The sequence below is a fragment of the Ambystoma mexicanum genome, chromosome 4q (genome assembly GCF_040938575.1).
Source record: "Ambystoma mexicanum isolate Mex_15411 chromosome 4q, UKY_AmexF1_1, whole genome shotgun sequence".
Lineage (NCBI taxonomy): Eukaryota > Metazoa > Chordata > Amphibia > Caudata > Ambystomatidae > Ambystoma > Ambystoma mexicanum.
In genome coordinates, this window is record NC_090928.1 from 123,477,410 (window position 1) to 123,501,750 (window position 24,341).

The 24,341-nt window shown below is 45.3% G+C and overlaps 1 protein-coding gene across 3 annotated transcripts in view; it reads left to right on the forward strand.

Moving 5' to 3' along the window:
- Positions 1–24,341, forward strand: part of KMO (kynurenine 3-monooxygenase) — a 387,929-nt gene that overhangs the window by 302,645 nt on the left and 60,943 nt on the right. For all 3 annotated transcript variants that reach the window (XM_069607648.1, XM_069607647.1, XM_069607649.1), the window contains one exon: positions 14,031–14,178. In XM_069607648.1, the coding sequence (XP_069463749.1) occupies positions 14,031–14,178 (148 nt within the window). The remainder of the gene's footprint in view (positions 1–14,030; positions 14,179–24,341) is intronic.

Sequence of the window (24,341 nt, forward strand, 5' to 3'; positions counted from 1 at the left end):
GGGAGTGCTTGACGTAGCATTCGGAGGACAAAATGTACTGCTTTAGTCTTGGCTCCCACCTGAGCTTCACAGCCCAGGTCTTCTTGCCACATACAACCCAGATTTTTTACTTTGGATACAAATTTAAGACTCTTGCCCAAGAGTAATGTAATAGGCAGCTTCTTGGCTGCTGACAACTGGTTTTTAGGTCCAAATAGAATGAATTCAGTTTTAGCAGCATTACGTTGCAAATAATTCTTGGACATCCAGCTTGCCTATTTCTTCCAGGCAAAGCCCTAGTTTGTTAAACGCCTCCTGAAATTTGCCGATTCGTATGAAGATCTGGGTGTCATCGGCATATGAATGAACAGTCAGCCCATAGCATCTCAGAATTTCAAGTAATGGCCGAATATACAAATTGAACAACAGTGGGGACAGGGAGGATCCCTGTGGAACCCCACAGTTCAAGCAAATAAGGTCTGATAGGAACTCCCCCATTCTCACCCGCTGTTGACGGTTGGTCAGAAAGGACCTAAACCATTTAAATGCTAAATAAGATACTCTTCCTACCCCCTGTAGTCGTTCCAGGAGGATTTGATGATTTACTGTATCAAAGGCTGCGGACAAGTCTAACATAACCAGGAGGGTAAACTCCCCTTGGTCCGCAGCCTTTAGCAATTCATCCTGTACTACTAGCAGGGCAGTCTCAGTTGAATATTTTGGACGAAAACCAGACTGAAATTTGTCCAACAATAATTCATGTTCGACAAATTTCTGGAGCTGGTTGGTTACAACCTTTTCGAGGATCTTAGCTGGCCATGGTAAGCCTGCAATAGGACGATAATTTTGCAACACTTCAACATCTAATGAAGGCTTTTTCAGTAGGGGTGAGACAATTGAGAGTTTCAAACTCTCTGGAATGATCCCTTCCTGTAGTTATTAACAAATGTGGTGAGAAATGGAGTGAGATCATATGCCAGTTTCTTTGCTATATAAGCTGGCAAGAAGAGGCCCCTTTTGTTGGTAGGCTCACTGTGGAAGCCGAAGGTGATGGCGATTGCCTTTTGCCCGACTCGGGACCTGCATCCTTAGAGGATCTCAACCCCCTCCCGCAGGATGTTCGCTCCTCGGACTGGCTGATCCTAGATGAGGCTTGACCCTGCCCCGAGTCGGAGTCGGTCCCCTTTCTCGTCTTGAGCCACCCTGGCAGGCTTCTGTAGCAGTCTTTTTTGATTTTCTTCGAGAAACCACAGCAGACTTGATCATGGTCCGGATGGAGGCAATATAATCATTTATTAAGCCGATCTTCCTTGAAAACCCTGCTTAATCCACACTTCGCACAGACTTTGAAGAAGCTTCAACTTTCCTTCTTCTCAGTCATGGCTCAAAAGCACAAAGTAGGCCCTGCCTTCTCGAAACTTTGATGACAATCCAACGCTGTTGAAGTTCTTTGCCGATAGTGTATCCCCGCTGCCGGTCTCTGTCCCTTGTCGAAGACAATAGCAAAAATTGGTCAAAAAATTAATCTATTATAGGACAAAAATTCAAAGCAGCACGAAAATAGCTCGGAGAGCAACTTGAGGACTCCCAACACTGAAGCATGCAGTAAAAATCTGAAAATGGCCATTAGGGGTGGAGCTTAGGGAGAGGACTGTCATTTGATGGGGGCAGTATGACCCAGAGGACAGCGATTGGTTTAGAGGAGAAATACAGTTTGAAAGTGAAAGTGAACCGAGGATTCCAAGCCTGACGACAGGGAATTGAGCATGTGAATCCATGCCAGACCCATGCTGGAGAACAATAGTTACAGGAAAGTAACTTAAAGCATCCTTGAACTTGAACATACTTCGGGCCTCATTCTGAGTTGTGTGGCTTTAAATGTGGTATATCCTAAATTAGTTTGCCGTTATCGCTGTATGATTTAGCAGTAAATCTCCCAAATTTGGTTTGGGCAGAGGTCATATTATTCTCTATTATGGAGACTCATTGTATTCCACTGGGTTCTCAGGGAATAACCTCCAGCAGTAAATCTGATGCCAAATACGCTGGAGGGAATTCCTCAATGTTTATGCTACTGTACCAATTACCCGCCGAGTGCGTGCGGGTGGTACTAGCTTCCCAAATATGGCTGTCACATTCTCGGAACTCCCTTCCCCCTCAGCTAAGGTTGATTGACTCCCATGCAGCCTTCAGGAAAGCTGTCTAAACTAGGCTCTTTGTTTGACAATCCAGCTGCTGCTTTATTTTTCCCTGAATGTTTCCACGAAATTGTAACTAAGCATACTGTACTAAGTAATTTCTGTTGGGCCGCATTCTTGTAACCCTGAATCAAGCCTGCTTACGTTTGCCTCATAATGCCTCGATGCCCTTGGGCTGTAGTGCGCTTTATAAATACAAAAAATAAATAAATAAAATAAATAGCTCCGATTGCCTCTAATTCACCCCCAACCTTGGAGTTTGGGGTAAGGGGAAGAAATGTCAGTAATTTTGTAGCTGGCATTTGTGACCGCTAGCACCATACTCGCAAGGAAGCCCTTTGTGCCCGGCATCAAGAAATGCAGAAAGAATTATTGAAGGACTGCTTTGCTTGAGGAACGTCTGATTTGCCGGCAGCTATTTCAGCAGCACTGCGAGCCGTGTGGGCTCTTGCTGCATCTTCGTAACGCTTCCTGGAGAAGACGGGCACAGTCATGACCACGTGACTTATCACGTGATTTTCTCCACGGCATTTAAGCGAGGCATAACCGCCCGTGCGGGGTGCTTTGCTTATTATTGAAGGACTGCTTTGCTTGAGGAACGTCTGATTTGCCGGCAGCTATTTCAGCAGCACTGCGAGCCGTGTGAGCTCTTGCTGCATCTTCGTAACGCTTCCTGGAGGAGGCGGGCACAGTCGCGACCACGTGACTTATCACATGACTATCTCCACGGCATTTAAGCAAGGCATAACCGCCCGTGTGGGGTGCTCTGCTTATTATTGAAGGACTGCTTTGCTTGAGGAACGTCTGATTTGCCGCCAGCTATTTCAGCAGCACTGCGAGCCGTGTGGGCTCTTGCTGCATCTTTGTAATGCTTCCTGGAGGAGGCGGGCATAGTCGCGACCACGTGACTTATCACGTGACTATCTCCACGGCATTTAAGCGAGTCATAACCGCCCGTGCGTGCTGCTCTGCTTATTATTGAAGGACTGCTTTGCTTGAGGAACGTCTGTTTTGCCGGCAGCTATTTCAGCAGCACTGCAAGCTTTGTGGGCTCTTGCTGCATCTTCGTAACGCTTCCTGGAGGAGGCGGGCACAGTCGCGACCACGTGACTTATCATGTGACTATCTCCACGGCATTTAAGCGAGGCATAACCGCCCGTGCGTGGTGCTCTGCTTATTATTGAAGGACTGCTCTGCTTGAGGAACGTCTGATTTGCCGGCAGCTATTTCAGCAGCACTGCGAGCCGTGTGGGCTCTTGCTGCATCTTCGTAACGTTTCCTGGAGGAGGCGGGCACAGTCGCGACCACGTTACTTATCACTTGACTATCTCCACAGCATTTAAGCGAGGCATAACCACCCTTGCAGCGTTAAGCCCTGGAGGCAGTAAGGGCTGGAGCCGCTGTTGTGCTGTTTGGCTGTGACCTGTGCATGTGCAGTGACCCTGTGAGTAATCTAGACGGGGGTTTTAAGCCGTCACTTCCTCTGCCCTATTATTACCAGTCTTCAGGGTAAGGGGTGGAGAGTCGGACTCTGGCAGCTCCTCAAGCTGTCGGGCGTTCCCTACCCTGAGACTGAGTGCTCCCTCTGGTCTACGCTGTTTTATGGAGCTACTATTAATTTAATTTAGGTTAGAGGGACTAGATAGATTTGAAAAGCTAGTTAAAGTTATTAAGGAAGACAATCACATAATGGCAACACAGTGCTCTGATCCTATTTTCTCTAAACAACTGCATGTGGAAGCCCATTTGGCAAAAAAGTCTCTAGTGTGGAAATACCTACTCTACAAGGGGAAGCATTAGATATGGGCTTAGGTATCATTGTGCCTTGTTGCTCGGATAAGGTTAATTGTGATCATCCATCCATGACTCCTTTTATGACCTCTGAGGGTTCTCAAGAGGTCTTTGCTATGGAGGCAAAACTCCCTATTCCTAATACAAACGTCATCATTGAATCATCAGGGGAGAAAGTCCAAGAGGGGTCTACTGGTTATCTTCCCAATTCTATTCCTCAGGGGCTATCCTCTGCAGCTATCGTCTGTGGATTCTAAATCCGATTTTAATTCAGAGAAGTTATCTGATCTTATCGACCTTACTAAAGAAATGACACACCAAAAAGGTTTTGCTTGTATAGGGAAAGAAAAACTTAATCAGCAAATAAAGAAAACTAAAAATCAAAAGAATATGAAAAAAATTACTTCTTTTACTAATCAATTTAAAAAAAATGTATTCTCGGCAAATGCTTTGGCCTCTGTAACTCATTCCGATGTTTCTAAGGGGAGTGAGAATCCTGGGGAATTAGCGGTCTCTGTGATCCCTATTTCTAATACGGTGGCCATTCCGGGTGTACTTATTTCACAACCTATTATTTCAGCTGTAACCGGTCCAGCTGATGTTCCGGTAGACAGTACTATGATCAATAATACAGTCCCTTTTTTAGCAGCGGGCAATATTGTAGGGGTTCAGGACACTTCTGTCTCTTGCCTTCCGGAAATAGCTCCAACTCCACCAGAGCCGATTAATACCAACGCTTCAACTGAACCGAATATCGATACTGGTATTAAGCCGCCGGAATCCTCTTCGGCCGCAGAATCCTTAATTATACCATGTAACTCTACATCTGGGGTAGATCTTTTTCATCCAGAGATTACTCCCACTCCGATTTCGGCTAATTTGGTTAATATCGATATGGTAAAACATCTATCCCAGGAGTTTCTTGGTCCTAAATCTGCTAATGAAGTGGTGTCGAATCTTAACAAAAGTCCATCGCAGGACAGGGCTCCCATTATTTCTTCTTCTTCTATGGTTCCCCACCCTTCTTCCCCTCCTGTTGGTCAGTATTCCAATTTCGATCTTTTAATGGGGGAGTGCGGTATGGGATTTAGACCAGTGGGGGGTCTCTATGCCCCTAATTCCCTTAATTTAGTTCATCCAACTATGTCAAATACTGGCCCTTTTACTACCCATGAAGGTGCTCCTTCTGGGCCTGAATCTGCCCAAAACAGGAATTCTTCCACATTGTCTGAAAGATATCCTGTGGGACCAAAGGCAATCCAAAATAGGACTATACTTAGGGGCGCAAGGGGCACTGATCTGGAGGCTGACTCTTTAAGTCAGTTTACCAAATAAATTACTGATTCACTACCTCATTTAGCGGAGGCTAAAGATCTTCTTGATACTTTGCAGATTACTAGCCTCTGGGGTCAAGATATGCCAATTTGTCTCAATCGTGGTAATATTTTAAAAATTCTCCATCAACTACCCTCGCTTTCTCTTATCTCTAGTTATGATATGGAAAGTGTTCTCTTTCCTATTCAGGGTCGGGTAGATGTGAGTAATATTTCTCTCAAATCAAGAGTGGTATCAGAATTGATAATGGGGCAAAGGGAATGTATAAAGCAGCTTGGTTTTGAAGTAAACCGATTAGAATCTAATCAGTTCCCTGGCAATATTGGAGGGTGTGAAGAATATAGGGGAAACCTTACCATGGTTTACCATCCGGAAAGAGCTCCACAGTACCAACGGAGGAAATTCACGCCCAGATTCAATGGAAATGCAAGAAACTGGGCCCAAGTTACCTCAGGTCTGTGGACATGAGTACTCTTCTAATTACTCTGAAGTGCCTACTAAGGTTCTCCCTGCAAATAGTTTCGCCTTTCTCTCCTGGAACTCCAGGGGAAATTCTCATCTCTTTACAAACTCGGATACTGTAAGTATGATCAGGGCGTCACACTGCTTTTTTCTACAGGAAACCTGGATGCTCTCAATTCCCGTCTTAGACGGTTTTGATATCTACTCTCAAAATGCTAAATCTAGCCTGCGAGGGAGGGCCTCTGGGGGCCTCCTTATAGGAATTAGAACCTCTTTTGGTTTTAGGAATAAGGTTCTCCCAGATATGCCCTTTGGTATCTTGGCATTGGAGGCTATTTCTCTTGATCAAATGGTTAATCTCCTTCTGATTAATGTATATTGGCACAAAGGCATTGCTGCACTTGAGCCGTTTCTGGAAAGGCTAACGGATATCCTACTCTCCTGGAGATCTCTACATCCTAAGGGGAAAGTGATTTTGGCTGGTGATTTTAACTCTGATTGCTCTATTTCTTCTGAAACCAATAATGACGATTTGGGTTTGGCTATGGAGGATGACATCCGCCATGGTCAGAAATTTGCATGGGGTAGACTTTGGAACCTTGCTTTGGTTTCGGTTGGTCTAATATGTGTTAATGGTTATTATGATGCTACTTCCGCACCTTCTCCTACATGGCGTAGAAATGTGTCAACATCCACTATTGACTATGTCTATGTAGATCACTCTCTGTCTTCTCTTTCATCTGAAGTTGAGGTTTTCTTTAAACCATGGAGTGACCATGGAATATTGCTGGTTTCATTTCTCTGCCCTTTTCCCATTAGGTTTCTGCCCGCTGGGGGGCCATGCCACCTTAAAACCGTGGGACAAGGGACAGGGGTACGTTGGCCACCTACAAACATCAATCTACTTAACTGCAAATTGATCTCTTCTTTTAATCATACCTCCTTTTCTCGGAAATTAGCAGTTTTTAATACTGTCCATTTTGACAGCTTTCTTAATGCTCTCCATGGCAGTATCTCTGGTCTACTTAGGAAGGGTATCTCTAAAAAATCCCATCCACATAGGTTTGATTTAGAACTAGCTAAAGAAAAGGCTCACACTCGGAAACTTATTAGAGAGGCACAAGCTCTAGACACTGAGTAGGATAATAAAAAAATAAAAATTAAAGCTATCCACCAAAAATATAAAAATTACTGCAAATCAAGACAATCTATTATGCTACAAAATGATGCGGAGCACATGCTTGAAGTTTTAATGAAAAGAGATTTGAGGGCATTTTGGGTTATTCTATCTAGTCAAGATGATGTGCCGGAGGCTGATCAGCTGAATGCTATCCCAGAGGTTCAATGGGTAGAGCACTACATTGATTTGTTTGATACAGGGGGAGAGGGTAAGAATGCATGAAATGATTCCTGGAAGCCTGTAATTGATTATGAGACAATATTTGGTCTCATTTCTAAAATTAAGAAATCAAGGGCCCCTGGGCCTAATGGCTTAACTAATAACACATTAAAAGTTGAACCAGAACTTTGGGCCAAGCTCCTTCTCCTGTTATTTCAAGATGTTCTTAATTCTGGCAACGTACCAACTACCTGGCAGACCGCACATAATGTTCCTATTTATAAGAGAGGTTTACGAACTTTGGTCAAAAATTATAGACCAATCTCTCTTATTGATGCGGACTGCAAGCTCTTTGCATCTATGCTTCTTTCCCACCTTAACGTTTGGATTAAGGAAAATCATATTCTCCCAAAGCAACAAACAGGTTTTAGGGCTGGCCACTCAACTAATCTTAACAGCATCATTTTAACTGCCCTACAAAGCACTGTTTGGGGTAAATATGATGGCTCTCTCTATGTTGCCTCAATCGACTTGTCAAATGCCTTCGATTTGGTAATCAGGTCAAGACTTTGGGAAAAGTTATCTAAATTGGGGATCCCGGCTAGTCTTCTCTCTCTCATCATGGCAATGTACGAGAACTCGGGGGTCCATATTAGGATCGATCTGGCAGGAACATTATCTAGAAGGATAAGGACCCGTATTGGGGTTGCTCTTTAGCTCCCTGCCTTTTTATCCTTTATATGGCAGATGTAGGTGAATTTTTGGGAAACACAGGCATGGTGAGGGCAAAATTGGGGGATCACAGGCTCTCATGGTTGGCATATGCCGATGACTTTCTTCTTTTCGATCATACTAAAGTCGGTGTGCAGAAGCTCATCTGCAAATTTGAAGAATATTCCATTCTTAATGGGTTGAAGATCAACCCGAGCAAAACCCGTACAATGGTCTTCTCTAGGGGAAGAAAAGGGAATAGCAAGGTGTGGAAAATAGGTGGTGAAAATATCATCAGAACACACAAAATTTTCTATTTGGGATTTCTTATTCTGGCCCAACCATCGGCGATTGAATTAAGATGATGTTTTAGACACAAACTGCTCCCGCTCATTTCCCAATCCATAAGGTTAGACAATAAATATTGCATGTTTTCCCTTAAACCTGTTGTAGATTTTTTCAAGGGAAAGGTCACCCCAAAGCTACTATATGGAATGGAACTCCATTACTTGGCACTCCTGACATTTTGGGACTCTCTTGAGGGTATCTATTGGAGAACATTTTTGAAACTGCCGAACTGTGTTCCAATAGTGGCCATAAGATACGAACTTGGGTTAGTTTCACTGCGAGCTAGGATTCTCTGGAGAGTTCCTACACTTTTCTCAGCCTTGCTCTCCCCCAAATCTGATACCCTCTATGTTGATGTGGGACAAACGATCTTCTCACAGGGACCTATGGATCGAAACTTATATCTTACTAAATTCAGTGATCTCTGTGATAAGACCTTATCTGATCTTACTACTGATAGGGATACTTTGTTAACGAATCCCAATAAGGTTAAGGAGTGTCTATTTAGTCATGATTGCAGTAATATGCTGGAAAAACTGCATACTTATTCTTCTCTTAGTGACTTGCAATTTGATCATAAGAAGAGAGGCTCACTGTCTTTTATCTTGACTTAATTCCCAAATCGCTATTACCGTGCACTACTCAAACTTAGATGGAATCTCCTTCCCACTAGGGAAGTTCTACATAGGAGGAAGGAGTTTACTGATTTGGACCCTACATGCCGTTTTTGCAACACTTCGGTGGTAATTTAGTCTTCTCGTCATCTCTTTCTAGAATGTGCTGCTCTAAAAGGTTTAAGGGACAAATACTTAACTAGATTTAACACGTTAGGCCAATTGTGGGGCAGTACATTTTATTTGGTCACAGTGTCTTGCCATAACTAATACTAAGGATGGGCTTGCTGTGGCGGGTTTTATTAAAGCTCTAGATTTGTATGCCCCTCTTCTCTGATCAATTTGCATGATGAATTTTATCTTATGCTATTTCTCTCTGTAGGTATATATAAAATCTCATTCTTTTGTGATATCTTTGCTAAAATCTGCCTATAAGTAATTTGAAGATGCTCTTTTAATTTTAAACTACTTTGCTGAATTTTAATTGCACTGAATCTTTTAAAATGTGTTTTTCTGTGCTATGAGTCTTAATCTTGGAAATGGGATCTCTGTTTTCTAATGTATTGTTTTAAAATGTCTGTACAAATGAAATTTAGTTATAATGTATGTTTTTTGTAAAGGTTTCTTTTGTAAACCATATACAATAAAAATAAAAAAATTAAAAAGAAAGAATATTTTCAGAAAGAGAAATCGTACTAGAGGCCCATAAGAATCCAGGCATCAATGGGACCCTGTCTCCTCGACAGAAATATAAAACAGGCAGCGTTATGGGTAGGTGGGCTTTCATAGCTGACACAGTAAACAGTAGAGCTTCTTCATGGTTTTATAAAGTATGGCAGCAGAGTATTGCAGCAGGACCTCAGATCGCTGCCTTGTGAGGGTCTAACCACTAATGACCAGAAACAGAAGGAGTTAATGGACACATATGCCCTGCAGATAAATAATGGTACTGACCTATTTAAAGTACTGCACTCCTGCTGGGAGGAGATGGCACCAAAACGTTTCAAAAGAAATCACAAGTGGTGGTGACTCAGATTTTCTAAAGACATTTCAATTAAGGACAGTGCTGAAGAGGCAGACAAATTCCCTTAACACCCGTAGGGCCACAGAGTATTTTCCTATGGGGTTGCGTCACTATAAAACGTTTCTGTGAATCAGGCCCTGGGTAGGTAAATCCAGGAGCTGTGGACTCCCCTATTGGAGATCCTGTCTCATTCAATCCACTCTCGTAGAGATTCTTTGGCGTTAGCAACAACTTCCTGTCACTCTGAAGAGGTTCACAGATGTTATGTGTGACCCTCCCAAGTGTGTTGCCCTTTTAAGACGGTGTGTATTCCCCTTTTATGATGGGCCGTGACTGTGTCACAGCCCGAACTAATAAAAGGAGCAACTGCAGGCACGTGTATCAGAACGGCTGCAAACTGCAAGAATGGATCTGTTGTCTCCGTCTCTCACTTTGGGCCTGCAAGCCTACACTGTGTGATCACGGTCCTGCAGCCCTGGCCTGCACTGTGTGATCACAGTCCTGCAGCCCTAGCCTGCAGGCCTACACTGTGTGATCACGGTCCTGCAGCCCTGGCCTGCACTGTGTGATCACAGTCCTGCAGCCCTAGCCTGCAGGCCTACACTGTGTGATAATGGTTCTGCAGGCCCACACTGTGTGATCACAGTCCTGCAGGTCCCTGCTGGTCTGGGCCCCCTAGATCAGCCTGTCACCCTGGGTCCAGCCCAGGCACCCTCCATCTAGGATGCTACCGGCATCCATGGTGCCCCTGTCACCCAGGCCGTCGTATCCCTATGCCTGACAGGGTTCCGCCCTGTAACTACTGTAAGTCTGGGTGACCACGGCAAACCCAACGGGTGCTTGGCCCCCCAGCACCTGTGAGGCCGGCCGTGTGCCCACAGCCGGCGAAACAATAATGGAGACGAGGTCGTGGAACCTCCGCATTGTGCCCCATCCCTGCTGTCCCTCATTTTCATGAAAAAGAGGAAGAAGGAAGGAGTGGAAAGGCGGGCTCGGCCGCTGTCAGGATTTTTCCCGAAAGAAGAGGGGAGGCCCAGCTCCCTGCTGGCGGATCCCTCCCTGGCCGCCCGCGGCCCTCTCTTAAGAGCGTGCTTGTGTGGCCATGGTGAGGGTCAGCCTGAGGCGCTCACAGGCCTACGGCATCCGCCGCCGGGGAGAAGATGTGTGCCCCAAGAAGAGTGATGACTCCAAGTGGCCTCTGCCATGGTATGGAGGGAGAGTGCCACAATGAATAAAGAAATCTACCGCCAGAGAGAGGAATTGTGCTTGAAGAAGGAGAGCGCGGTGCGGAGAGCCAATGGGCCTCTGCCACGATATGGTGGTGGTTGCCGAGGCCCCGAAGCATCCCCGGACCTCCCTGTGGTGGAAGATGAATAATGCTCCTGTGTCGGAGCTCAGGAACTTTGGGGAGAGATTATCCCTGGGCCAGCTGTCGTGAACATAAAGGTGCTCTGTGTTGGAGAAAAGAAAAAAGGAAAAAGAAAAAAAGCAAAGCGCTCCATGCTGGCGCTGCCTGTATGTCCCTGGGGTGACAGCAAGATCAATGCTATGTGCTCCTGACATCAGAGCTGCGGGAAAGAAATGAGGGATTCTAATAGCAGACATCCGAAGAGAAAGAAAATGCAGTGCTCCTTGCCGGAGCAAAGATGGCAAGAAGCCCCAGAAGAATATCGGGCCCAGCTGGCGGTAAGCGAAAAGAATGAAGCAATGCGCTTTGGCACTATGAAAATAAAATGTATGGGCCCCCTGTAGATCCCTGGGTCCATCAGCCGTGAATTTCAAATACACTCTGTGTCGGAGCAGGAGGTGAGTGCCCGGCCCCCACCCTGCAAGCCTGCATGTTGCAGACCAAGTCCACATGGGTCACTCAGCTGTGAACAGAGAATGCGCTGCATGTCTGCGCAATGAAGGAGCATGGCCCCTTTCATGATCCTAGGCAGCTGGCAGTGGGAAGAAAGCAGCAGCTCCATGTCGGAGCGAAGTTGGGACAATGCTCCGGTGTTGGAGCTGTGAGTGAAAGCCCCAGTAAAATCCCGGGCCAAGAGGTGGTGACTTATGAAGTGCTCCACGGTGGAGTGTGCGTGATAGAATGCACATGATCATCAAAAGACCCTGGGCCGAAAAGGCGGTGCCAATGGTGAAGTGATCAATGTGGAAGCATGTGCAGGCAAAGGCATATGACCGACCATTAGCAGACCCCGGCCCAACAGCCGTGAAAGTGGAAACAACCATAGAAGAAAACGTGGGGAGGTGAGAAACAAGTGGTCCCAGCATCCTGCCACTAGTGTCGCCCTGCCTGCCCTAACATCCATGGACAAGGCCAATGCACCCTGGGTGCGGGTTGCTGCCAGCCCCTGAACTGGGGCATCACCTGTCTAATTCTTCTGCCGAGAAAGGAGGCTGAGTAACATGCTTCCACCCCCTGCCCTGTCAACACCCAGAGGAATTCCTGCCTGGCAGAACCTGAACGTGGTGCAGCCTAGATGCCCTACTACCCACGTCTCACTGCCTGCCCCAACATCACAGGACTGACTGAGCCTGAATGTGGCACAGCCTAGGCGCCCTGCTACCCGCGTCTTGCTGCCTGTCCCAAAATCAAGGGACTGACTGAGCCTGAACGTGGCACAGCCCAGATGCCCTGCTACACGCGTCTCGCTGCCTGTCCCAACATCAAGGGACTACGCTGATGTTGCCCATGGTGTTCCCACGTACGACTTTTCTGGCCTTTGAATTGTGCCATCAATGGACCTTGACCTATGGTAGTGACTATCCTTAACGGACACTGATGCAAAGTGAACTGGTCTCCTGCAGTCCTGCAAGTGTTCGGAGAAGACTCAGTAAACATGTGTTTAGATGCTGTGAGCCTGCATGTAAATTATATTCTTAAAGTGGTCCCAGGTAATGGGGGAGAAGCTGTGATCCCGTAGTTTGTAGGCATGCTCTAAATGGTGCCTGCAGTTAACAAGGGCATCATTCAGTGGTTGAAGTTCCACTTACCCCAGGTTAATAAGGTTGTATACTAATTGACCTTTTCACAATTGACCTTGGGAGAATTGACCTAATTTAGAAGCTCAATTAGGACATATATGCGGGGGATCCCCCCCTAACCCCTGGAATCCCCCACCCAATCCAAAACCCCCTGCATCCCCCACCCAATCCCCTTATAATATTTATAATCCAAAACCAACCCAATACATATGTAAAATAACTAAAATAATATAAAGGTCAATTGTGCAGAAAGTCAAATAGAACCACTATAATTAGGTCAATTTTGCAAAAGGTCAATTGTAAAAAGGTCAATTTGGGTAATACCGTTAATAAAGGTCTTGTAAAATGTGGCAGAAATGCCAACATACCACCAGCAGTTCACCAACCACAACTGTCACCCTCTGAATATGTGTAGCGTGTTTGATAAGTGGCATATGTCTGCAACTACCTGAGTCCCTATGTGTATATCATTGGTCTATCCTACTATTTGTCTACCCTACAATTCCCAAGTGGTATAAGTATTGTCGCTCTGTAATGGGGGTCGGGGGCATCATATATGTTTTAGTAATGTGTCTTTGTTCGTTATGAAAAAGGAGGAGTGTTATGTGTGACCCTCCCAAGTGTGTTGCCCTTTTAAGATGGTGTGTCCCTCCCAAGTTTATTGCCCTTTTACGATTAAAAGGAGCAACTGCATGAATGTGTTTCAGAACGACTGCAAGAATGGATCTGTTGTCTCTGACTCTCACTTTGGGCCTGTTGGCATACACCGTGTCATCACATTCCTGCAGCCCTGGCCTGCAGGCCCACACCGTGTGATCACAGTCCTGTAGGTCCCTGCTGGTCTGGGCCCCATAGATCATCATGGTGCCCTGGTTCCAGCCCAGGCACCCTCCATCTAGGATGCTACAGGCATCCATGGTGCCCCGGCACCCAGGCCGTATCTCTATGGCCTGGCAGAGTTCTGCCCTGTAACCACTGTAAGTCTGAGTGACCCCGGCAAACCCAAAAGTGTTCTGTGCCCCCCAGCATCTGTGAGTCCGGCCGTGTGCCCACAGCCGGCCCACAATACCTGGGACTTTAGAGCACTGCTCCATTTGAAGTCACATTATCACCACACGATAACTTCACTTTTGCCATGCGATATAGTGAGCCGAGGTCTGTTACTTTAAACATAATCAGCTATGCTAATCACATGTTTAAATTCAACCAAATAAACAGTTTTTTTAAAAATTTTCTTCTAGGCACGCCCTCAAGCGTGATTACTTCCTGCTGCCACCTCAGGCCCTGATTTCAGTCAAATGTTCGCCGTTTTACTTCGGACCCAAGTGCGTTATAATGGGAGACGCAGCACACGCCATGGTGCCCTTCTATGGTCAAGGCATGAATGCTGTGAGTCACTTTTATTATGAAATATAGAAATGTGAAACCATAGCTGTGAAAGTTAAAGCTGGATATTCTGCAAGATATACCTGAGAAGTGATATTGAGCTGCTTCTTCTGTTCTTGTGCCCACACTGGTCCATATTTGACAAATACAGTTTGAAGATAAGTTACAAGAAGATAAACCTTACTAAATGCTTGTCAATGCAATGAGGCAATCCATATTACTTTTGAGGTGACCTAATAATGCATTGCAAATATTTTAAGTGATAACATAAGAACTAAAAGATTTGGGCCTCACCACGAGTTGGGAGTTATCCCGGCGCTAATACCCCCGGGATACTGCAGGGGCTATTAGTATTACCCCCAAACCCCCCAGTGCCATTCGCACCGGATCACAGGTTTGGCAGACCGGTAATTCCCTATTGGGCCCATTCGGGAATTCTCCATTCCCGATTGGGCCCAATGGGGAATTTTCAGTGCTGCTACTGTCGGCTATATTAACGTGCGTTATTAGTGCTGAAAATCAGCAAAATCGCAGCGGATTTACCCGCAACTGTGAGCTTGGGGTAAATCCTGCCAAACCCGTGATTTGGTGGACCCTTAAATGTGGCGGTAATAGCGTTACCAACGCATTTAAGGGTTACCGCCAAACTCGTGATGAGGCCGAAAGGGTTGGTGTGTTAACTGGCGGTGTCTTATTGGGAGACTGTTTTTGCAGTGTTGCACTAAAACTAGGTCCAGGACTTTCACAGTGAGTCTGATATAATAAGGGGCTATGGGAAATTAGGTGCACATGGACTGCCTCAATACTATTTAAGCTTTGGCTTTTGAGAGTGTGCCTCACCGTACATAGCAACAGCAAAGGTACAGATGGCGGCCTGCAATGGACAGAAGTCTTCCATACCAACATTGCATTAAGAGCACAGCTTGCATTTTTACTGCTGTCCAATACTGCACAGCAAAAGTAACTTTGCAGGTGTAGGTAGTTGATTGCCCCATTGGAAAATCCAAATGCAGCAATTGCTTTTTGAAAACCCAGTGTACGCAGTCCTCCAACTTACAGAATGGTTGTCTTCTGCCCTGGGCAGCTTGTTACATTTCAATGGCTTGTGGACACATAAGGAGTTGAAAATTTTTTATGAATTCCATTGTCGGTCACAATGGAGGGGCAATGGCAAGTTCATGCACCTAATATAGAGAATCATAATTTGCATGGTAATTGAGAACTGAAATTCTGCTTTAGTATATTGCAAATGTTAGATTTCTCATTGCATACCGTCCTCTTAAGCTTAACGTGTATGCCCTCTGTGCTATGCACTCTGTTGCTTTTTGGTCTAGATCTGTCCTAAAGCCAAGTGAACTCCACAAATGGTGCAGTTTATGAAACCATTCCACAGTTTATTCTGGATGATGTGCAGTACTGGGCAAATCAAAAAAGGGCAAACCTTTACTTGAACCAAAATGGTTCTCCAAAAATCTCTCTGGGTCTCTCCCTGGTGTCACTGAGTCTCTTGTACCAAGACGCTTCATGGATTTGTGTTGTGATGGGCAAGTGACATTCTTCAGGTGGTTATTGGAGTGAGAGTGTTGCAAAGATGCCTCAAGTATTTGATTTGCATTTGCAGCAAGATATTCTACTGAATCAGTCCCACAAGGATCCCAGATGTGGGGCATGTCTGCAGGGTGTTAGGTGCTCTGTAGGGATGTGGTTCCCTTCCTAGGGTCCTGAGCATGTAGACCTCTCACGCGCCTTTTGCTCTCCTCCTCACTGAGTCGCTACACACTTATGCTTACGGGCCTGTCACCAAACCTTGTGTGATGAATCCTACGGAATCCTCACAAAGTCCCTCCCTAAAATCTCCTCTCAGGTGGCCAGGGGAAAGGCAGACGCTTTTTGGTCTTTACCCTGGGGGTGGTATTAGCCAGGTGGATCACCTGAGGGAGAAATCCCCCCTCAGGGAGCAAGAGGATTCCGTTAGGAGAGACGCAGCATTTCTCATCTTCAGGAAGGGAGATTTCTGTGATACCAGAATATTTAATAGCTTGTTGTCAGAGTCAAACTTCCCTTGTTCTAGATACTCCTGTTGAGAGTAGGGAAAATTCTTGCAATAACCAGGTAAAGGATATATAATATCTGGGAATCAGGACATTAACACGATGACTTCTGGTTAATATAGTTCTTCCTTAAATCTGAATCAATCATTACATCAGCTAAAACCTGTATCTAAGAATGTAGCTGCTAAGCCATATAAACCCACCAAAGCTGAAGTTTATAAATGTGTAAGAAGTGGCAATAGAAACATTGGGGACTTCAAGTCGAGGGTTGTATTGCTAAGTGGCAACGTGCTCGTCTTGGAAGCAAGACGACGCAGAGCAGCACAGGTTCGAATCCCGGGTCCGCGCTTAGAAACCTCTTCGGTATTAAGCACGTTATAAATAACCAATCAAAAAAAATCCCACAATGCCCTAAGTAGTGGGAGGAGGAAAAGGGCATCAGAGGCACTAAACTGAAGGAGGCAGTCTTGTGGTTCTTTTTTTTAAAATTTAATTTAATTTTTATTGATTTTCATAACTGTAAACATGACAAACCTTTCATCCCTACTAGCACTCCTTTCTCCCCTCCCCGCCCAAGAGACCCCTCCAGCAATGCAATAGCTCTTATACATTCTTTTCCACCTCACAGTATATCCAGAATTCTCAGTCTGTGTGGGCCCCATTGCAACATGTCGACACTTTGAAGATATGTTAGCACACTTCCCCAGTCTCGCTTAAACATTGCCCGTACTCCTTGGATCATATATGTTGCCCAATTAAATGACGCAAAGTTTCACACCCTCTGAGCCACTCAAGGTCTGTCGGTGGCTGTCTTTGTTTCCATTTTCGTGCTACCACCAGCCATGCTGCTATAGGGAGGGTCATATAGCCTCCCATTTGCCTCTTGGTGTACATTTTGAGCTCTGGGTCACATAGACCGCATAGCCATACCTTTACATCTTTGTTATCTGCCCCTTGGAATATCCCTTTCATCTGTGACTTCACCCCAATCCAAAATGGTCGTAGAACTGGGCAATCCCACCAGATATAGGACCAGTCACCTCTATCCTTGCATCCTCTCCAGCAATCGGGTAGAACGGATGGGTACATTGCATGGGCATTCTTGTGGCTCTAATGCCCCCCACCTGAGCAATACTTTTGAATAAGGCCCCAGAAGGTGCAGGCCATTAGAACAGCAGGGTGGAGTTGCAGACCCCAGGGTTGCAGTTGTCATGGAAGCAGAAGGGAGCAGCTGGAGCGGCCACTAATTGGCAAGTGGGGGTCGTCCTGAGAGGGTCTCCAAGGTGGAAAACCTGACTTCCAGAGTTCGTGCTGCGGAAAGCGGCATTGCGGCATGGCTTAGGCAATGCTTGTCATCTTGCTAAGCCAAACAAAAGCAAGTGTGAGAAAGAAACCTTGTCAGTAGTTTATTGATGTGAAAGTAGGAAAACAGAAGTGGCAGGAAAAGAGCCCTCCTGAAATAGGGTATTCAGGAGGAGAGGAACCAAACCTGCATTGCCTTTGGCAAAACTAAGAATGATATGATATGATAGGTTATTTATAGCGCACTTAATACCCAGAGGTTTCTAAGCGCGGACACGGGGATCGAACCTGTGCTGCTCAGTGTCGTCTTGCTTCCAAGGCGAGCACATTACAGCTGAGCTATCCTCCCAAGACAAACCGCAGTGGAACAAACCGCACCAATGTGTAACCTGTTTTCCTAAAAGAAGTTGTGATTGCCAATGTGGTAGAAAGTTGGAGACTTTCCTAATGATTTGAAGTTGACCTCACCACAGAGTACTTGTACTAGTCTTAGGAGCTTTTTGTTCTTGCAGGCAAGTATACCAGGATAGGGACCTTTTGAGTAGTAGTCCTGGCAGGTTAGTGGATCAAGAAGAAGTCATTGCAGTAGCAGGTTAGTGGATCAAGAAGAAGTCATTGAAGTACTATATTGTAGTAGAAGGTTTTTGTCAAGAAGAAGAAGTGACAAACTTACTAAAGTGTTTTATGAACTCCTGTGGAATCATCCCAACAAACTTTGTTGTTGATACAGAAGAAATTGGAGAAGTGTTTTATTAACAAAGTCACTAAAGTGAACTGTTGTGGAATCATTCTGACAAACTTGATGTTGATAAAGAATACATTGTTGACGTGTTTAATTTTTCAAGAAGAAGTTGTGTTGAACTTTTGCTATATGTGGAAAACAAGAGACTTGTCTAATTAAACTATTGGTGAAAGTCCAAGTGGAGAACTTTTAGAGTAAGAACGTTTATGATTCAAACTCAGATACAAAAGGAACTTGTTTATTTTAACTGTTGAGTGACAAATCCTGCTTTGAATTTGGTGAAGTGGAACCGACCCAGGTTACAAGGATATACAGGTATTGGGTCTGTGTTGAACTTAACTGTTATTTCTGTTACATTTGAATTGCAATATATTTCCTTTGTGAGTTTGATGTATGTGTAAGTGTGAGGGACAGATTCCTTTTGTTAGAGGGTTTCCTTTAGTTTATTTTGATAGGCAGGGAAATCCTTGTTAGGCTAGGGATGGTGCAGTGTTTATCAAACCTTTTTAAGTGAATTAATAAAATGGTACCCTGTGACATCCCTTTACCAAGTTGTCCACCTGACATTTCTGACCCTCACACTTGACTCTGGCCCTCGAGATGGCTATGTGTCCTCAGTGTTCGGCACATGATTTATTCTCCTCCCACTTCTTTCAGACAACAGAAGTGTTCTCTCTCTCTCTCTCTCTGTGTCTGGAACTGTCTGTGTACCAGCTAGGAACTTCTCACTGCTCTCCTGTCTCACTCCTGACTTTTCATATTGTCTCCCCTTTTTCTGTACCTCCAACTTCAGTTCTGCCGGCTCCTTCCACTTTCCAATCCCACCTGCAGCTTCACCCTCTCCTGTACCTAAACGTCCCACCCCTCTCCTGCCGTTCCACCTCCTCATGGCTTTCCATTTCCTCCTCGACCAGCAACTCCTCCTGCTCTTCATTCATCTTTGCTGCGCTTCTGTAAAATTCCCTGCTGTTCCTGTGAGAAATTCAACCATCTGCATGGTGGGTGTGCGCTCGCCTGAGGTTTTTAAAATGTTTAATAAAAAGGAATGAGGGTAGACCAACCTAAGAAAAATGTGTTGGACTAATCCAGACACATGTTCCTATGCTCACACCATGACAAACACATAGACCTGTGTACTCTGGGTGGACACAGCCTAAAGGCACAGTCTGCGCTGTCATATTTTATTGGAATGTGACGGCCAGGAGTACACAATGTCCTAAAACTTTAGTTGCAGGGATGTTAAGGTGAGAACTTAATACAACAAAACCCCTGAAATTCAGCTAAAGCCACCTTAAATTCATGTCCTATGTTGTGCAGCCTATGACCACAATGATGACATCACAGATGCTAACATTGAGTGCCGCGGACAGATTGAGGCTGTCACGGCCGCGCTGCTACTCGAGAACGAGTGCTGCCCTGACGACTCTACATGAGTTACGAAGGGGAATTCACAAACAGCCGGCCACACTAATTGTAAACACATGATTACAGTGCCGTTCTGCATGGACACGGCAGAGATACCTCATGCTATATGGCACCACCAATCCAGCACAGCTCCTGACACCTCAGGCAGGACTTCTCTCCGCTTCACCTCAACTACGTCGGGGCAGAGCCTTCCACCCGATAGAGGGACTAGGAAGGACGCATTCTGCACCTACCTCCATCAATTAAGATTGGCTTTGCCCTCTACATACACCAGTACAGGGGAAGGAAACTAAGAAATCCGCCCTTGGGACTGTAGCGTAGTCTAAACGCCTGCACAAATAAAACAGGGTTGTACACCTGATGAATGTTTTGAATTTTAACCCGCAAGAACTGAAACATATTGATAAAATTATACTGTATAATGTTAATACAGTGAGAAAAAATTGATGCAATGAATCAAAATGGTTTATGCAAAAATCATGTATTTTCTTGGATTGAGAAAAACTAGGAACTAACAAAAGTATACAATCCTTGGTTGACACAATACCCTGGCCACAGAGGTGGCAGTGTTTGGCAAAATGTTTAACTAATACGTTATCTAACCAATAAGTCACTTATCTAGACTTTGGTGTTTTATGTGATCTTAAAAAACGGTATGCATAATGATTAATGTTTAAATGTGTTATGATTAAATTGGTTTTAAACTATTGGAAGTAGTCCCCCTTTCAGTGCTCTTTTCCTAACCTCTCAGAATTGCCTCTATCTTCTTTATTTTTTTATCACAGATGACATCATTGATAGCATCACTGGTGACATCACTAATTACATCATTTATGACATCACTGAAGGAATCCCTGATTAGATTAAAGCACTAACCAGCTATGGCAAGTGCCCGTGGCTTTTGGCCATGCCCACTGTATAGTTAAACACATTAAGGGGCCATTAGCAATGGCCTTCTGCCATGGCCAGTGGGCAAGCTTTTGGCTGTGCCCACTGTTTATTTTACAACAGTAACTGCCCACTAGCCAAGGCCTTCGGCCATGCCCACTGTGTATTTTACCACCTTAAGGGGCCACTCGCCATGGCCTTCATCCATGGCCAGTGACCACGCCCTTTGGCCATCACCTCCTGTATATTCACATTAAGGGGCAGTAGCCATGGCTTTCAGCCATGGCTAGTGTCCACGGACTTCTGCCATGCTTACTGTATATTTTCAAACCGTAACGGACCCCTAGCCATGGCCTTCAGCCAGCCACAGCCTTTGGCCATGGCAAATAGCCACAACCTTTGGCCGTGCACACTGCATATTTTTACAACACTCACCGGCCGCTAACCATGGCCTTCGGCCAAAGGCAGTGGTCTCAGCCTTCGTCCGTGCCTAATGTAAATTGTAATATTGTAGCTAGTTCATAAATATTATGTCTGATGCCATCACAGATGTAACCAGTGGTGTAATACATGATGTAAACAGTGGTGTCACCAATGGTGTCATCAGTGATGTCAACATTGATGTCATCAAGGATGTCATCATTATGGTCGTAGGCTGCACAACAGGGGGTGTGAAGTTAAGGTGGCTTTAGCTGAATTTCAGGGGTTTTGGCGCATTACGTTCTCACCTTAACGTCCCTGCAACTAAAGTTTTCTCCTTGAATTTCAAAGTTTATTTTATTCTAAAGATGTTTTCCACACCACTGGCCATGGCCCTCGGTTATTATTTTGTAGTTCTTGCGCCTGCAGTTATTGGGAAAAACTGTGAAAATAAAAAATGCTTCCCTGGCCCCCACCAAGTGCCCCCCTCATCTATTCCAGCACCCCCCACTCCCCTGAAGGCCTCCTCGGCCCTCTCCGATTCCCCCCACAACACTCACGTTTTCTGTGCCGCAGGTTTGCTATGAAATGTTGGCGTTTCACAGCTAATCTGTCCGATAGCTGAGGTTACAGAAAGGCTTTGTGTTGCAAACTCAGTCCCTAGACCCCCACCGACTCCCAAATTTCACTTGGCATCTTCTTGCCTCCCCCCACCTCTGGCCTGATGGCATTTGCATGCCTTTTGTGATCATTGTGGTCAAAGGCTGCGCTACAGGGGTCACAAAGTTATGGTGGCTTTAGATGAATTTCAGTTTCTTTTGCATTAAGTTCTCAACTTAACATCCCTTCAACTAAATTTTTTTCCTTGAATGTCAAAGTTATTTTTTTTACAATGTATTGCTCTCCATAACATACCTGCAAGTAAAGTTTCTTAATTTGAATTTGAATGGTTTTGTTATTCCATAGATTTTTCTGTGCCACTGGCCAGGGTCCTCAGCCATGGCCAGTGGATTCGGCCTTCGGCCGTGCCCATTGTATATTTTAGTACCATACCAGACCACTAGCCATGGTCTCGCCCGTGCTCTCTGTCCATTTCAGAACACGACCAGACCACTAGTCATGGCCAGAGGGCACAGCATTTGGCCGTGCCCACTGTATTTTTTAAATCACTACCAGACCACTTGCCATGGCCTTCAGCTGTGCCCACTGTCCATTTTAGAACACTATTTTATTTATTTGTTTTTATTTATTGTGCATTTTTAAGGCCTATATATCATGAAATTGTGTTTCAAAGTGCCCACAGGGCAAAGGGGAGGGAACAAGGGAAATAAAATAACAATGATGAAAAAAGACAGAGGCGGTCCTACTAGGCCTTGTGAACATTTGAAAGGTACAAGTGCAGAGAGAGAAGGGACTAGAGAATGGGGGGTAAGTGCTAGAGAGTCTGTTATAAGGTAACAGGTAAGTGCCTTGCAGCGACTACCTGGTAAAGAGTGTCACCTGCCAATGCACTAAGTGCAGGCCTGTGGTACAGCACAGGCCAGTGGGAGCCCAAAGGCAAGTGCATGGAGAGGGCGGAGGCTGAAGGAGATTGGACGGAAGGCCAGGACCCAGAAGGACACATAAGGGCCCAGGCCACCAATCTGAACGACTGTGGGGTTTAGCACGGGAGGCAAAGGCGGAAGGAGGAGGTGAAGAGGAAAGTCTTGAGGAGCTTGCAGAATCTGAGGAGATCTGGCTCAAGACGGAGAGGAAGGGGAAGGTGGTTCAAGATGAGGGAGCCAGCTGAGGACAGGATTTGGCTGCCCGCCTGCTGCTTAGTGAAACACTTGACATGCAAAGAGTTGGAGCCGGAAGATTGGAGAGATCTCGGGGGTTAGAATCTGGTGAGAGCAAGTTGTAGATACCGTGGTCCCCGGACCCAGACAGCCTTATGTATGATTTGAATTTGATCGTTGCAACTACTGGGACCCAAAGGAGAGATTTTAGGGCTGGAGGGATATGGTGCCTGGGCTTGAGACCAAGGATAAGCCTCACAACCCTATTCTGGATTAGCTGGAGGGGGCGGAGAGAGGACAAGGGTAGATTAAAGAAGAGGCTGTTGCAGTAGTCCAGCCTAGAGCGTTCCAGAGCTCTAGAGAAATTAAGCTTCTGGGGAAAAGTGAGGAAAGGGAGGATACCTGTGAGGAGGTGGAGTTGGGAATGGGCCTTCTTGGCAAGGTCCAGGATGTGAGGAAGGAAAGAGAGAGAGGAGTCGTAGATGATGCCAAGGTTTCTGGCTCGAGATGAAGGAGAGGGGGGAAAGCCCATAGATGGTGGGCAGAGTGAATTGAGGAAAGAGGGAGCAGGAGTCACAATAGGAAGGATAGCAGTCATGCTGGCATTGAGACAGAGATCATTAGAGGCACACCAGGATTGGATAGCAGATCGGCAGTCAGGAATGGAAGAGGAAGTAAGAAGAGGTTCAGAGGGAAGTTTGAAGAAGAGTTGGGTGTTATCTGCATAACACTGCAAGTGCAGAGAGAAAGTGGAGATAAGGTGAGCAAGCGGGCGAGATAAAAGTTAAAGAGCCAGGATGAAAGATTAGAGCCCTGGGGAACGCCATAAGTGGAGATAGAGGTGGGAGAGGAGAAATGTAAGCACACTGCTCATTGTCCATTTTAGAACACTAACAGACCACTAGCCATGGTCTTTGGCCATGTTCACTTTATTTTTTAAATCACTACCAGACCACCAGCTATGGCCTTCGTCCGAGACCACTGGCCACTACTAATGGTATGACATTAGACCATAATTGTAGTGTATGGTTCTACACGTTCATTGTTATATGCAATATGGGACCACTAGGTTTGAAGTATCTTTGCAATTTCGACTTCTTGTGTGCTTTTGTGTATTGTTTATAGGTTTCGAGGTGTTATTTTTGAAGTTCCCTTGAGTTCCATAATCTTCTTATCTTATGTATTGTTCCTCATTACATTCAAACTATTTTGTGATTTAGGGGGTTTTCCCTACCAACCATTTATCCTTATGTATTACATAAACTCATTGTGAACTATTTGAGTGTTCTCTGAATTGTGTGCCACCAGCTCGATTTGATACACTACTGTGACTGTTTTGTTATTTGTTATATTTACTTTGCCTTTATGAGACACCATGAGACACCACTCTTTTTTTGTTTACTACTGTCCACTTTAGAACACTACCAGACCACTAGCCATGGCCTTTGGTCATAGCCACTGTACATTTTAAATCACTACTTGATCCATAGGCATGGTCTTTGGCCATCGCCAGTGGGTCCGGCCTTCCCATTGTCCATTTGATACACTACCAGACAACTG